This window comes from Dermochelys coriacea, chromosome 10 (genome assembly GCF_009764565.3).
Source record: "Dermochelys coriacea isolate rDerCor1 chromosome 10, rDerCor1.pri.v4, whole genome shotgun sequence".
Classification (NCBI taxonomy): domain Eukaryota; kingdom Metazoa; phylum Chordata; order Testudines; family Dermochelyidae; genus Dermochelys; species Dermochelys coriacea.
The window spans coordinates 77,531,428-77,548,465 of record NC_050077.1 but is presented as its reverse complement, the minus strand read 5'-3'; the positions used below and the strand labels follow the sequence as shown (position 1 = coordinate 77,548,465).

The 17,038-nt window shown below is 39.2% G+C and overlaps 1 protein-coding gene across 15 annotated transcripts in view; it reads right to left on the bottom strand.

Moving 5' to 3' along the window:
* Window positions 1–7,993: 7,993 nt before the first annotated feature.
* Window positions 7,994–17,038, bottom strand: part of MEF2A (myocyte enhancer factor 2A) — a 160,066-nt gene continuing 151,021 nt past the window's right edge. For all 15 annotated transcript variants that reach the window (XM_043494576.1, XM_043494572.1, XM_038418269.2 and 12 more), the window contains 2 exons: window positions 9,737–9,863; window positions 7,994–8,958 (listed from right to left, as the gene is read on the bottom strand). In XM_043494576.1, coding sequence (XP_043350511.1) covers window positions 8,637–8,958; window positions 9,737–9,863 — 449 coding nt within the window. In that variant the 3' untranslated portion in view covers window positions 7,994–8,636. The remainder of the gene's footprint in view (window positions 8,959–9,736; window positions 9,864–17,038) is intronic.

Sequence of the window (17,038 nt, the reverse complement as noted above, 5' to 3'; positions counted from 1 at the left end):
TCCTGGATTGATGTCTGTTTCTTTTGTGGCATATTCTGAACTACACTATGTTGTTTAGTGTTGCAGTTTTCCTTAAAAAGAAAAGCAAGATTTAGGACAGAACTGCGGCCAGACACTGCTCAGAGTAAGAATTTGTTTCAATTATAAACATTTACTTTACAGAGAAACATAATCACAAAGAAGGCAGAATACTATTGCCATTATTTGTGGGAACAAAATATCCAAGTATATCCAGTTCCAAATTGCAGAATGCTGGCTACAAATATTAAGTGTTTTTTAATATGTACATCCCTGTTCACTACTGAAATGGAAAACATAATATAAAATTTATCCTGCATCGCTACAGGCTAGGGACTGACTGGCTAAGCAGCAGTTCTGCAGAAAAGGCCCTGGGGCTTACAGTGGACAAGGAGCTGGATATGAGTCAGCTGTGTGCCCTTGTTGCCAAGAAGGCTAACGGCATATTGGGCTGCATTAGTAGGAGCATTGCCAGCAGATCGAGGGAAGTGATTATTCCCCTCCATTTGGCACTGGTGAGGCCACACCTGGAGTATTGCGTCCCATTTTGGTCCCCCCACACAGAAAGGATGTGGACAAATTGGAGAGAGTCCAGTGGAGGGCAATGAAAATGATTAGGGGGCTGGGGCACATGACTGAGGAGAGACTGAGGGAACTGGAATTGTTTAGTCTGCGGAAGAGAAGAGTGAGGGGGGATTTGATAGCTGCTTTCAGCTACCTGAAGGGGGGTTCCAAAGAGGATGGCGGTTGGCTGTTCTCAGTGGTGGCAGATGACAGACCAAGGAGTAATGGTCTCAAGTTGCAGTGGGGGAGGTCTAGGTTGGATATTAGGAAACACTATTTCACTAGGAGGGTGGTGAAGCACTGGAATGAGTTCCCTAGGGAGGTGGTGGAATCTCCATCCTTAGAGGTTTTTAAGGCCCAGCTTGACAAAGCCCTGACTGGGATGATTTAGTTGGTGTTGGTCCTGCTTTGAGCAGGGGATTAGACTAGATGACCTCCTGAGGTCTCTTCCAACCCTAATCTTCTGTGATTGTAAATCTTTCACTCTAGAAGGCAGACTGAAAGTTTTCTTCTGAAACATGACTGTAAAAATCACCCTCAGTGAGGCTGTTTCTGTGCTGCCAGCTTCAGCTGTTGATGCCCCGCAGTTTTGGCTTCAGGCTCCTTCACTTTAGGGCAACTCAAAAATAGGTAGGAAAGGGTGTTGCTCACACTGCCTAGCAAAGGTAATCTTTAGGACCATTCCAGCATCAAAGCCGCAAGCTTTGAAAAGTTTGACGCTAGAGTAAAATGGAAACTGTTGTGCAATTACAACTGTAGCAATTGCTGCTCCTGTGAGAACATTTTTATGTTGCACTTCAGTCATGCATTTTTAAAGCTACCAATACCATAGGCTTAGGCAATGCATCCCTTTGTGCCTGAAGTCACAAAAATGGTGGTTTGCTTCAAGAAGAAAACAGCACATCTGGGTACTGAGCAGCACTTGGCTGAGCTGAAGTTTGACAGACATCAGCTGAAAACTAATGTACAGTATTATGCTCCAAGCCTCATAATTTACTGGTGTTTCCACATTTTGCAACACACTGATTTTATTGCTCTTAGGCAGGGGTGGCCAACCCATAGCTCCAGAGCCACATGCAGCTCCTCGTATAGGCACCGACTCCGGGGCTGGAGCTACAGGCTCCAACTTTCCAATGGGCCAGGGGTGCTCACTGCTTAATCCCTGGCTCTGCCACAGGCCCTGCCCCCACTCCACCCCTTCCTGCTCCCTCCACTGAGCCTGGAGTGCCACCCCGGCTCCCGCCCCCTGCTCCCCCAGAGTCTCCTGCATGCCATGAAACAGCTGATCGGGAGGGAGAGGCACCGGGGGGCTGCTGCCATGTTACTGCGGCTCTTTGGCAATGTACATTGGTAAATTCTGGTGCCTTCTCAGATTGGCCCTCCCTTCTCTTAGAGATGCAGAGGCTACAACACTCCTGTTTCCATTTAATTAGAGATGGCCTTACTTTGGTGCAGTAGCCTGGCAGTAGGCTTTTAACCGTTACTTTAGTAAGTTATCCTGCATCACGTTGCTAGATTAAGGCCCAGCCCTGCAACCTTTCATTCACTATTTCTGAATCTGGCCATTACAACACACAGTGAAAAAAGGAAGCAAAAGTAGCCCATACAGCAGATCAGTCTGTGCTAGCTGTGGTTGTCAGTTGACCAAATTTCATCAAATGTATTTCCATAAAACAGTAACAGTCACACTGCAGTGAATTGCCTGGGACTGTATTGCTGGCAGGGAGGAGAGGATTGTGGCAGGGCCATTAACTACAGCTTGTCAGTACTCCCCAGATAAGGCTTTGCACCAGTGTTATCACAGCTATTAAGGAAAACACAAGTATATGGGTGATGTTATTTCATTTGGGATGCGCTGGGCATTGCTATAATCTTAAGGCCCTGTGTTAGCCATCACTCACTACTGCATTCACCTTTTCTGAGTCACCATGTTGTGCTGTGAAAAATGCAGATCAAGCTTACTGGAAACATTCTATAAAGAGATGGAAGATCCCTTAGGTACTCAAACTGGTGTCCTTGCAATACTGACCTGGGCACAAGGAACAATGTTACAGAAACAGGTGATAAGATAAGCATGTCACCACCTCCATGTTAATGCCATGTGTGCTGTACAAAATAATCAACGCAGTGGATTTTCCCCTCAGGTGCATGGTGGACAGGTGAACTGTCTAGACTACTGAAACTGATCCCACAAATCACAGCCGAAGGCGGCACATTGTTCATCAACCCCTCTGCCCCCCGAAAGAAATGACCTCATGATGTAGTCTCAATATCCACAAGGCAACACAGCCACAGATGCATTGAGCCGCTGCAGAAAGAGGTGAGCAGGAAAATCTCTTCAAACAATACTATAGGCAAACATGGAAATGTTGCCTCCATTTTAGGAGCCTCCCAAGCCCGTTTTAGGTTTCCAAATTTAGCAAGTTTTGCTAATCCAGAGTTTAATATAATTGTGCTCAGTTCAATGTGTTACAATGTGTTTTAACTCTTGGATACTAGAGTAGTTAATACAGTCAACCACCAGTAGCTGTGGCATTGATTGCTACTTCATTCTATTACTAGGTGCCACTTTTGTGCTCAACACCTGCCTTTTCATATGGTGACATGGTCATTTCTATGACCACAGTTGTTTGACCAGGCCTATAGTACCATAGCATCTGACTGGATAGGACTCCTAGTACATTCTCTGCTAGCACGTATCAGAGACAAAACCAGCTTTAAAAACCCATCATAAAGCCTAGAGCAAGGTACTTGTGGGAGCTAACTTGGAAATAACAATGAATTCATTTTCAACAGCTGTCCCTGCACTTTGAATACTTTTAGCCATAAGATTCAACCAGCTTTCAAAACTGGCCAATAAGAGCCCTCCAGCAGAGTCAGGAATTGAAACGAGCACCCAGACTCCAGCTTGTAATGGAATGTGAGAGCTAGGAAAGCTGCTGCTTGAGCAAGATAAATCAGGAAAAGGAGAAACAGAAGCAGTTTTCAGTGGTGAAGTGCAGAGTTTAGCCCAGTGGGACAGATAAAGTTTTTTTTTGGAGGGGACAGGGGGTTCGGGTGCAGGTAGGGGCTCCCTGTGAGAGATTCAGAACCTGAAATTGTATGATAAGGCTCTTGGGGAAAAGAGGTTTCTCCTGCTTCATTAGCGGAATTATCAGTAGCAGTGAGTTGACTCCTTGCCATTTGACCATTCTTCCAGCCCAGCACCAGAAGTTGTGCCATGGTTAGCAACCGTTGTGAGCTTTCACTCCTCCATTCCTATGGCTGCATCGAGCTCTCTAGGAATTTGAGGCAGCAGCAGAAACCCAGGGGAAGCAGGAGGAAATGAAATGCAGGGTACAGTTGTCAGGGCACACGGGCAGAAGCTTCCAGAAGAAAAGTCTGGAGCATTGGATGGTACTGCCCTAGGGATGAGTTCCAGCAGAAGGGAAGCACAACCATCAGGAGAGCCCACATTTTGTGGTGCTAAAGAGTGGCACCTAAAATAATCTGCAGGACAACTGGAGAAGTGAGGCAGGGATAACTGATGAAAGCAAGGCCACTGCCACCTACAGGAAAAGAATGAGCCAGCAGCACCCACAAATATACCTAATAACGTTTCTCAAGGGAAGCTAGAGGCTAGAACAATAACCAGATTTTATTTCCAAAGCACATTTATTCTTCATGGGAGGAGTTTTACCCCGTCCTTCCTCAAATGCATTAATACTTTTTTATTCCAATATATCAGCAACCCAGCATTCTTGAGCACACTTATAAATGCCAATCCAGTATGCAAGCGCAATGGAAGAGCAAACATTAGGGGAAGGAAATATGCCCATTTCAACATTACAAAGGAGTTATTTAAATTATGAAAATTTCATTTACACCAATTTTTGTATTTGTCTATTCATAAAGTGTTATTCATATTTTACCATATTTCTTTTAGTATATGGATTTATGTCAGAACTACTCTTAATTCTGGTTGCAATGAGAAAAATATATGAATGGATATAATTTTATCAGTTTAAAAAAAATCCATCCCGATGAAAATGGATTCACGATTCTATTAACAGGTGCTCTTTAGAATCAAGCTGAAAGTATTCGTTCAGGCACCAGGGAGAAGGAGAAATTGCATGATATAAGCTCTATACTCTGCAAATACGACAGAGTCTGGAGTACACAGTAAAAGCCAGTATTTTTACTTTAGTGAATGCAGGATACAAATATTTTACAACAACTTCTAGCATTTTCTTAACCAATTGATAAAAAGTTCACTAGAATATTTATTGTATAATGAAGAAAAACAACACATTCAGGGAAAAATTGAGATTAACTTATTTTTTTCTTAAAAGATTCATCTCAAGGATGGCAACAAAGTCCAGCTTGTGCCGCCAAACGGCTTATCATTAAACCGGGAACAGCTTCTTGTGTGAACTGTTGACTACAAACATTTACCAAATACATAAATCTCTTTTAAAAAAGCCATTTTAAATATAGCAAAGCAGTGTTCTCTTGCACAGCAAAGTGAAGAAAGTTTCTACTAGGAAGTAACTGTTTACATTTATATGTCTTTCTTTCACATTCTAATTTAACTTCTTCCCACATTCAACTGCTAGGAGTTATTATGTTCCTTATTTACTATATATTTCTTGTGCGCATAATAATTCAGAAAAGTTTTTGATGCATTAGTGTCCTTTACAATAAAAGGAAATGCTAAAGCATTTTTCTCCAACCAACCCGATTTTTTTTTTTAAAATACTATTAGTTAGCGCTCAAAGATGATTTGTCATTTTAGCAGGTACAACTCTCATGAATCAATACCAGCCAAGCAGGTTCACAGCAGATTTGATCTATCTGCAACCCTACCATGAACTGCATTTATTAAATGTACTTAATAAAAAATGCTCTATTGATATTTTAATTGCTGAAATATTCTCCTGTGCTGTGTCCTTTCTTCTACAAAACAAAACAAAAAAAAAATCTCCTAAAAAAAAGTATGTTCCAAATGTACACGATTAGTGTTATTAAAAATCAGAGTTCCCCTATGATTTTCATGGCGTGGAGTTCTTCCACAGATAGATGGGATGTTATTGCAAAGGCTTAGTGGAGTCCATTACAGGGCTATGGGCAACAGGTTAACAGTCTGATCCTCAAGTCCTAAGAATTGCACAAGTTTTACATTAGTCAGTTGGTGTGATTTAAATACAAACTCCAAACCTTATGTAACATTGTTTTAGAAAACAGTAATAGTACTGCTTACAAACCTGCATAGAAATAAAGACTATTGACATACAGTCAGCAAAGCCATCTCGTAAGGCACACAAGAAAATAGACAGTAAATGTGAATGCAGAACTCCCACTCAAATGTACAGCAAAGTTCATATACGTGCATAAATAACAAAAAAAAATCACATAACTTTTCAAAGCATTAAAGAGTCTGTGAAACGGTAAGTGAACTGAAATACTTTGGAAATGCAGTTTTCATTTGAAAATTGGAATCCTCTGTAGGCTCTTCTGTTATAGTGACTACTTTAGTTTCAATTTACTAAATGCAGATTAATTTGAAAGGAAGTCAAAGTTTGCCACAAATGTTTTTAAAAATTCTGTAATTTTAAAAGTTACACTGACAACACAACAGATTTAGTCTTGAAATCCACCTGTAATACATTTGTTCTTTGATCATTCCGTGTACAAGCAGATGTCAAGGAGATGGCTGTACACACTGGATTTTCATTTCTACCTCTAACATTTTTTAAATTATAGCATCAACTGAGTGACTTTACTAGAAAATTTGATTTAAAAGTGTTGAATCTCCAAGAAAAAACTGTTTTAATATATGGAATTAACTTCAAAGAATTTTGTGTAATACCTAAAACAACTTCAATTTTTCCCAAAATTAGAGTGGCTAGTAGTTAGATTTATGTTTCTTAAAAGTCTACATTTTATTTTGTTCGTAGTGAGGAGGGATATAATAATATTGCATGCACAGGATGACGAGAGAAGTAGCAGGAATTTGAAAGCACACAGTTTTAACTCAAAACATAAGATAAAGCACATACTTACTAAAGCAAAGCGAATTGTGTCAGATTTTTGGCCCCCCTTAGAGACTTCCTCTGTACAGATCCAGATTTAAGTAAATCTTTGCCAAACTTCAATAGATTAGCAACAGCAATATCAGTTTTAAAGTAGAGATTATGGTACTCCTTACATCCCTGAATGATGCGAGAATTTGCTGCTGAATTGGAGCCAGATCTGGCAAACCCTTAGTCTTGCAAGTAGGCTCACTAATGCATGAGAAAGATCTGCAGGATAGAACTTTAGGTACTAAACACTAATACACAGCATGTTGGGCATCTGGATTTCTTGCTCAATTTTTTTGAATGTTAGAAGGAGACATGAGAGGATTTCTTTCCAAAGTAAATGTTTTGTCCCAAACCACTTACCACTTACAAAACCTTTTGTGCTCATCTGATACGTTATCCTTTCCCTAACATAAGTAATTAGGTCAAGTTTTTCCACTGAATATTTTCTCACAAGAGGCAGTTTTAAAATAATGCCTTAAAATGTGTTGTAACAGATACTTAATATTTATGTGGGATGAACTTAACACCGGATTTTTGTTGTTGTTTTTTTTTTGCCACTTTGCTATTTATATACATATATATAAAATGTATAATGAAGCTTAACCATACAGCACAGAGATTACATTTTAACGGCACACATTCACCACCAGTGAAGGGGACAACCCCTTAATACATCCTCTGAAAAATCTGGATAATAATATTAATAATAATTAAAATCCAAAGAAAGTACAGTATATTTAACAAAATAGTAAATATTAAACAGTGAATACTCTACTTAATAAGGACCTCGCCTTTTTTCAAGTTGGCGTCAATCCACAAAAATATACTTTTTAATCTGGTGAACGTACAATACATAGGTACTTACACCAAAGGTGATATATTTAAGATGCTATATACACACACAGAGTTTGGCTCAAATTTTAATTTACATATAGAATAATAAGTGTTCATGGCTTATTTTTCCCCCAACGTTCTGCCTGAAAGTTTTTTTTTCCTCTTCTGAAAGCAAAAAACTAGAAAGTCAAAATAACAAGATAAAACTATACTCTACAAAAAGCTACATCATACAGCTTTGGCTTATATAAATAATTGGTAGCAGAATGTGTCCAAAAGTACTGTATATAACTTTTATATATAGTCTTCAATTCATAAGGGTATTGTTTTCTTTAATATAAAATATACATGAGCTAAATCCGTTTCTTTCTATATTTTTCAAAGATAGAACGTAAAAAGAAACTTTTCAAACATATTCCAATTATAACTTAATATATTAAATTTTACTTTGTTAATGCTCTATTGTCTAGGCTATTTTCTGAATATTTCATGCGAGTTCTCTATGTCTTCTCACGCTTTCACTTTTTTTTTTTAAATTAAGAATCACTTCTTTGACCCAATACATTTTTTTTGCACGTGCAAAACAGGTTTTTATACCTGCAGCCCTTCGCCATGCACCCTCTGCAACAGAGACCCATGCCAGGTTGGGTAATATAAAGGACATTTTATGTACAGTATTGCTTTCTTTTTCCTGCTTTTCTACTGCTCTGCTGCTACAAAGCATTGTTTCTTAACTACAAGTAACTATACGGCTTTAATAAAACACATGGGGACATTACTACAGGGGAGCCCTCTTGGTTTCTGCAATCTACTGTGGCAGGATTATAGACAGGTACAATGTTTCTTTGCAGAACAGGTTCTATTATTAAAACAGCATGTCCAGGTAAGTGCCAGACTAGACCAATGCCTATAGGATTGTTTCATTATATTTTTACCATGGGACATCTGCTGCTATACAAGGAGTACGTAGTAAGTGCCTGATGATTTTGTGTATGCTACATACACTCGCACATATATATATATACACATGTGAAGATATATATATGTATGTATGTATATACATATAAATATATTTATTTCATGTCCTTATTTATATATTTAGATATGTCAGGACAGTTCACTGTGATAACACAAAATAGAAGTGGCAATGCTGAAAGTTTATGTCGCCCACGTGTCCACTCTCATTCGTTTCACTGATGGGCTCTCTCTATCTTCTGTATTTGGTGGTCTTCCCATCCCAACAGGTGAATGGAAATCACTTCTTGGGTCCTCCCGATCACTGCCATCATAAGAACTGCTGGAACTACTGAGACTGTCAACAGGGGAACGACCCATTTCCTGCCGTGATTGATGCTGCTGCGGAGGGAACCCAGATGAAGTCACACGGTCCCGTGGAGGTGAAATTGGTTCGGACTTTATATTGATGTTTTGGTTGGTATTAATGGATAAATTTGAACCCTGAGATAACTGGCCTCCAGCACTGGGGAAATAAAAAAAAATTACAATTCATATTTAAATATTAAGCATTGTGCAATCTTGTAGCCCATACTCAAACTAAATCCAAGCTAAATACAGAAATAAAAAAAATTTATTGAATGCTTAGTGTAAGACTCAAGGCTGAAAATTGTGAATTAAAGGTGTCCCAACATCCCGAACTAATTCACCGAGAGCTGGTATTTATTACACATCTTACTGTTCAGTAAGCCCCAGAAGAAGCATAACCAATTAGATTAAAGTGGGTTTTATCAGCAAGAAATGGATACACTTTTAGATACAATTGTTCCATTAGTGCTGTGTTCTTCCGGGGAACTTGAGTATCCAACTACTCTGTGGTTTGTTATTACATATTTTACTTGTTTTTAAAGGAATTAAGACAAATAGAAATGTTTAATTTTTTGAAATCTGTGTCAACCTTTCAGGTAGGTATCTTCTTGGAAATGTTTGCAGAGTGGTGATGTTTGTCAGCATTACTACTTATACAGAACCAATAGCGTGCTACATACTCAACAGACCAATTGTAAGGCAAGTCCCCCAGTCCTTCCCCCCCCCGCTTTTTTTTTTTTTTTAAATAACTACAGTAATTTCACAACCAGTGAGCTGACTGGCAAACATGTGAAGAATCCACATACATGTGCACTGAAGGAGAAATTAAAGTAGAGTCCTACTGAACAGTGTCAAATGCAGGATTATTCATTTGTAATCAAAGTAGCAGATGTTCCTAGTCGGGTGTGGTAAATTAACATTACAGATCCACTTACACAAGAGAGCTGAGGGCTGCTTGCCCTAGATGGTGCTGTTGCCAGGCAGATACCTGTCCTAAAGACAGCATTCCTGGGGAGTTAAAGCCCTGCAGGGCAGACAGGTCTGCACTAGTCAAGGAGTAATCTGAAAAAGAAGCAAGAAAAATAGTTTATACTGTGTTCAGTTATAAGAACCAAAGTTTTAGCTTCCTGTTCAAATCAGCTATAGGCAGATTATGCAAAAAGATCCAAAAGGGCAGACCCTTTCATTTGTGTGGAGTCCCACTGACATCATAAAGGTCTGCTCACGTAGATCCCTTTGCAGGATCATGACCTCAGAATGCTCTCTCTTCTCAACCCTGCTTCCAACTCCTAGTTGCTATTGCTTGATTTGGGTGTATTTACACCAATAAATATGACAATACATGTACTTCATACAAAAGGTCTTTTCCTGTGCATATAAAAGAAAAAGTTCATTACTGTGCTGGTTTTATCGTGTACATTTCTAAATATTTTGCTCTGTCCAGGAACTTCAAAATAAAATAAAATAAAAAAGCGGGCAATAAGACAGGCCACTAAACCAACTGAAATAATTTAATATAATAAATCTGGCAGAAGAGAAAACCCGTCTTGGGTTATACCCTCGACACAGTAGGAGAGCCAGATTCTTTCCTCCGATCCAGCCCCTCTACTCTGCTCAGTATATGCCCATCTGAGAATTCCTCCAAGAGAGGCGACGTCCCAACTGGTATAACCAGCTCCTGTGCCACATTGTCTTCTGCCACTGCTGTAGGGGGCATGGCTGGATCAATATTGTGTTCTAGCAATTCTAAACTGGTAAAGTGTCTCCTGGAGATCAATACATGCTAGCATAAGTCAGAGCAGTCTTTATGCTGCTCTAACCTATATTGGAGCAGGAGTTGTGCAAAGCAGATCATCAGGGAACCTAGTACTATATCTTTCTGGGGGCCTGTCCACTTCTCCCGGGTCAAGTGGATGTTGGTCCAGAAAATAATCAAATCCTGTAACTATAGCTACTTTACCAACTGCTATGAAAATGTACCATCTAAGGAGAAAAATGTACTCACCTGCCATTATCATAGTGATGGTGAGGATGTAAAAGCTTTTTTTTTAAAAAATTAGTTCACAAAAAAAAAAACCCAAAAAAATCCCAAATCACAACATTCATCTCCTATGGCATAAGGAAATATTTGCAAGACATATCTAAAGCTCTAAAAGAATCACTGACAGTCTATAACGGATCAAACTTTTTCCACCATAATTCAGTTTCATTCTTATATTCATGTGGTATATAACTGATGACTTAGAGTCTAAAAACTATTCTTTTTATATATAGCAAGAATGTGTCATGCACTTGGATACAGTTTTGATATGCTGATTGAGAGGAACACTGTACAGTTGTAATCAACAATTCAATTATTGGATTTTTTTTTGGCCAGGATATATAATACTTAGATAGTTCTCGCTGCTCATTCACACATAGGAAGTTATTTTCAGTTCATCATTATCACTTATGCTTTCCTTTCAGGTTTTAAAAGACAAAGCTGCAAACACTTCTCTGCTCTTAATCACTTTGCAATACAACTTCTTTAATATAATTTCTGGTCTCTTGTGAATGAGACAAAATGTCAGGAAGAAAAAAGTTACTTTGCATTGCCACCAGAGATTAACTAACAATTTACTTAAGCAGGATCTTTTTGGAGACTTACAAATCAGATTTATACATTTACACCTGTCTGAAATGACAGTCAGTCACTATTTATAGTTCAATTTCTCATGAGATATTTTCTAGGACTACAGAGTCTAGTGTGACTGATTTGGAGTTGTCCTGTAATAAGTTATGAATACTGTAGGTTCTGTTTGCCTGATTGTTGTAAAGCTATTTACTGTATGCATATACTGAATTAATTAAATAAGAGTCTGTCTACATGCAGACAAGGAGGAGGACAATAGCCCAGATAACAGCCTCTCAGCAAACACCAAGGGCTATTGATTTTAGTTGCTACTTCCGATCCCTGCTAAGTCCCCCAACCAGAGAGAACGAGAATGAAGGTGAACCCATGGTCCAGAGATTGGGGGAAATTAGACTTATTGGAGTCCCTCCCCATGAAGATGGTTAGACAGACATGCATGTAGACTTTTTATTGTTTTAAAACCCTTTTCTCTTATTAGGCTTTGTTCTTACTATTAAGGGTCACAGTATTCAGTGCTAGTCATAGCTTCTGTAGGTACCCGAATTCAGTCAGACCTGTTGGGTTGTAAACAGTTGACCCACTGCATGCTATAGCCAGGACCTGCTATAAAAGTGGGAGAATCATATGACTCCACCCTAGGGAGTTAAAGGCACAAGACCTCATATGTAAGGGGTGCATTCAGAGAGGCCAGAAAATGGGTCAGAGGAGCAGCTAGCCCTGTAACTATGATTTGTAGATCAAGTGGACTATGGATTTTGCTCTAGAGCCTGCATTAACATTCTGTCGGGAACTTGTCCCTTCAGGGTGCAACAGCTGTTACACTGTATATGGCTTGGAAGATGTAAATCACACTCTCATAACACAATTTGTCTCTTAAGTCCAGGCCTGAGCATCTCTTATAGAGTAAAAGTACTCCCAAATGTTGTCATCTACAAACATGATGACGTTCAGAAAAGCTTAGAAATAGTACTTTTCTGATAGTAAATTCCAGACATTCTGTATTGGATTTATAGCTATATATGATTAATACCCAACTGGTGGTAAAAGAGTATGCTTGTCTGTGCAGGTCCTTATACTGTACCCTTCAATGGAGTATTAGATTGCTATTTACATACAGATAAAGGAAAAAAAGGTTGGATTTTATTATTGTGGGTCCTATATTGGACAAAACGAGATACAGATTTAAACATGTAATAGCTATCTTCCAAGATACTATTGTTACATTAATGTTCTGTGAAATATGGAGGTATTCCATGCTGTAGCTTTGAAAATCTCATCTTCTGAGGCATAGTGAAATTTCAGCTACCATTGCTGCCAAAGTTCAAACTGTACGAGTCTGGACATACTCTCAAGGTATAACACTGCTCAACAAAAGTAACAAGAAATCCAAGTTAATTAACTAGAAATAGCTCTTTTGCAGACAGGTTGACTTCTAAGCTCTGTCTGCAGCCGGGAGTTGGACTTGATCTGCAGCCATGATTTTAGGGGCTGAATTGTGAAGACACAAATTCGTAAGGATTGTCCAGCTGCATAAACTGTGGAACACACTGAATATGACCCTTTGTCCCTATGTCTCTTCAGAGAAAGAAATAGGTTTAACTCCATCCTGTATCTAAATGGCAAGGAGGAGAGCCATCACCTTCTGTCCCATTCATGTCCCCAAAGGACATTACAATCTCTTCAGACCTCTGAAACTTTTTTCTCAACAACTTTCTCCTTCACACCCAGAAGCATCACTAAATACAAGAGGTCCAAATCTGAAAGCAGCGTCTGGATTCTAGAAAAAATGTGCACTGACAATCTCCGAGTACTTCCTGATTTAAAAGAATTAACGTTTGTATTAATCTTGTGTTAGATTTCCAGTCTGTTGCACTGGAATTGATGCAATTTGTAGATGCTCAGAGGTGCTGCTAGGTGAAGAATAACGTGCTACATGAGTCAAGAGTTTCAGTGTCTTACACAGTAGAAATCTTAAACACAGTATGCCCTACATTATTGTAGTGAAAGCCTAGTGTTGGCTGGGGAGTTACCAGAGATGAAGGCATACTGACCAACCAACAGGACACCATGTGAAAGGATCTCAATGCAGCTGATGAGCTTGGAAAGGGGCGGGGGGAGGATACACCTCAAGATTTTAAGCTGTAGCCTTCTGAGGGGGCATTTCTGCATAGCCATGACATTGGGCCTGCGGTTTTAAGGTCTCAGAAACAGGGCGCTTCTGTTGGTTTACAAAGAAGCGTATCCCTAGTTGGATTACATTTTTTTTTAACACTTTTAAAAAGGACATAACCCTAGCCCTACTGTATAAAAGGAGGTTTGCTCAGGCTGTGATTCACTTCAATGCCAACTCTCAACATGCAGAGCCAGGGAGACTGTTGTGATGAGATCCTTCTGTGAGGTACAAGAGAAGTTTGGTAGCTGAACAAACTAAACAGCTATTTGTGTTTTTCTTTTTTCTTAATTGCCAGTTTTTCATCACAATGACTCTGCAAGGTGCTTCATTAGCACTGAAATCTGTATGCATGGATAAGACTGTCAATTTCTGGAGCATTTTTCACTCACTGATAAATTCAGAGTCCTCTTACAAGGGTAAAGAGAATCTCTTCTTTTTGACAGCTTTATTCCTCTTATCCACTGAAGTCAATCTCCAGTCAGCAAGATATATTTGCATGCAATAAAACTCAAAGAAGTTAGACCTCTAACAAGCTGTGACTGGAATAAAAGTAGATGTTTGAGATGGGTGTGCTGCTCTGCATCATGGATCCCCAAAGTGATTTCTTTAACATCAGAGTCTGGGATGAATGCTTGTAGGAAAATAAACTGATATTGCAAAAAAAAACAATATTTATGAAAATGGATAGTAACACCTTATGCTTCAGTCATAAGGTGATTTAGGACAAGAGTCAGGAAAGAACTCTGTTCCCTCCACCATGTATATAACTGAACATTTAGGTAGGTGCACTGTGATTTTATTCACTGTGCCTAAATAGTCAGATATCTGCTACTGCTAAAGTCAGGAAGCCTAGTTTTATAAACCAATGGTCTGATGTGATACGGAAAAGCTATGCTGATACAGAGAATGTTCGTACAATGAAGGAAGTTTTACTATAGAACATGAGGTTCCTTGAAAGCTTAGGTCTTTTTGTAGCAATTGTCACAGAGGACAAGAATAGAATTTCTGTGTTTGTGAGATGTGTTTGCTCTGTTCAAGCGTGGCTACCATATGTCTCTAACTGATCTTCTGAGGAACTGATAGCTTGAGATACTATCCTCATACAACAATCACATCCAGCAAGATTATATCAGTTTAAAGTTTAAGAACAAAATTTGCCAGTTAGAAATAAGTTATGGATAGTACAAGTACCACATCTATCAGATAACCATCTTTTTCTTCCCCTCAGAAATATTATACCCATTTCACATCAAACAGTTATATATCGCACTCAAGAAAACTAAGGTGAAGTTCAGGTTGTAAGCACATGATATTGGTTTGACTGCATACTACTTTTCAAACACATGCACGTTAAAAACATTACAAAACCAGAAAATTCAGAGTTAAGATTATATTACCACAACAAGCTACGTTAACACAAGAGATATATCAAACAAAGCAGTGCCAATTCTTTACCATGCTCATTTGACTGTATGTTTCATCTCCATCCTCTATTCTTTGTATATATCTTCAAATTGTTAAGGCCTTCAGGGCAGGGATTGTCTCTCTCTGTTTGTACAGTGCTTAGAACCTTTAAGGCACTGCCATAATATAAATATGTACTACTACTAATATTAACAAAAACAGAGTCACTTTCAAGTTATAACTCCTGAGTGAGCCAAAACAAACTAAGCACTTCAAAGCAGGGATTGTTTTGTTGTGTCATCTGTATGAACCATGAGCATCAACTATGTTAAAAGAAAAAGGCTGTGGGAAAAAAAGTCAGCAGCTGCATTTATATAGACGGAAGCGGGCTACTAATACAACTCAAGGACTGTGCTGAAGTTGTAATTTGCAAACAAGGGGATTTAAAAACCAAAAAAACAATGGCCAAAACTGTGTCAAAATTTAGACTTAGTTGGAAGAGTAATAATGAAGGAATGGCCTATTCCAACCATGACACCTTTTGGGACTCTTTTAAAACAGGGATTTGGGGAACATGGGACTCCTGAGGGTTTCCTTAGGAAAGGCTGAAAGGCCTTTGCTTTGCTCCAGAAGTTCCATCGTTTATTCATAAACCTCAAGGAAACTTAGAGATCTCCAGACCTCAAACCACTAGTTAGGACACTGGATCATCTATGCTAGAGTAGCACAAATCCCAGATTAATACATACAAGACCCCCTATTCTACCTTTACCTTTCCTTGTACACTGCTTTCTGTTCCTTGTACACTATCTTCCTCCTGTCCTACCTCTCTCTTGGCTTCTGATGCGATTCTAAGATCATTAGCACCAACACAATGGAATAAGGCAGCCTACCCAGTCCTGTCCAGACTGAGACGGTTTGGTAGAAAGGAAGGGACCAGCTAAAACTAGCCAGATGGAATCTCAGTTCGGGGACAGAATTCAGGGCTCAGAAATGCACCTCTTGCAGCCATTCCACCTGCCCAGAGTGCCCATTTGTGACTGATCAATGCACACACACATGGTCAATAAAAAGTTGTATTTCCCTCCCTCCTGCTTCCCCCCCCCTTTTTTATTGCTCTCATTCTTTCCTCCCTCTTTTGCCTGTCTATAAAGACACCAACAGCTAATGTACAGGTCTGGCAAAACTAATCTTTCCTTTCTCCCAAGAACTGTTTAATAAAACAAGGTACTAATAACCACTCTCTAAAAAAAGACATAGTTCAATTTTTTTTTTAAACTTTAAAACGTTTCATGCTTTGCTTTGGGTTATTCTTTTTCTGTTCTTTACTTCAATTAATGGCTTTGGCATGAATTTTACAGTGCATTTGCCAGGGTGACAAAGCAAACTGAGCTCTCTGTATTCACAAACCCGAAATCACGTTCAACTGTTTAGAGTCATTCAGTGAAAGTCTTATATCAATAGTCTGACTACATAGGCCCATTCATTACATTAAATAAATACAAGAGCGTCTGCCTCTTATTTGTACAGTGGCCAATACAATGGGATTTTAATCTTAACTGAGGTATCTGGATGTTATAATGTAAGTAATAAATTAATTAACTGGATTTCTGGGGACTGGCAGGCCTACTGGTGGGTCAGAGGTTAAAACCCAACTAGAATTTTGAGACTCAGAGATAATTATGGGCCCCAGTGATCCTCAGGTTGGCTAACCAGGAACAGTGCTAAGGGTGTCCGTGGATAAATCTTTTAAGGCTTAGGAGGCAGTTAGGGTGAGATGGCCCCTGATTAACCTGTGGTTTGGAAATTAGGTGGATGCATTCAATACACCACTTAAGGCATGTGATGGGTGTGATGAACTTCCTAAGGCTCTTTGAGGGGTTCTCCCTTTTTGAAGGTCTCAGTAGGTCCACAAGAAAGGAGAAATGTTTCTAATTTCTTCCTGATGAGTTCCTGGCTCTCTCTGAACCTCTTTCCCCATCCCCAGACATCTCCTAAAGTCTGCTAGCGAGTGGCTACCTTTGTATA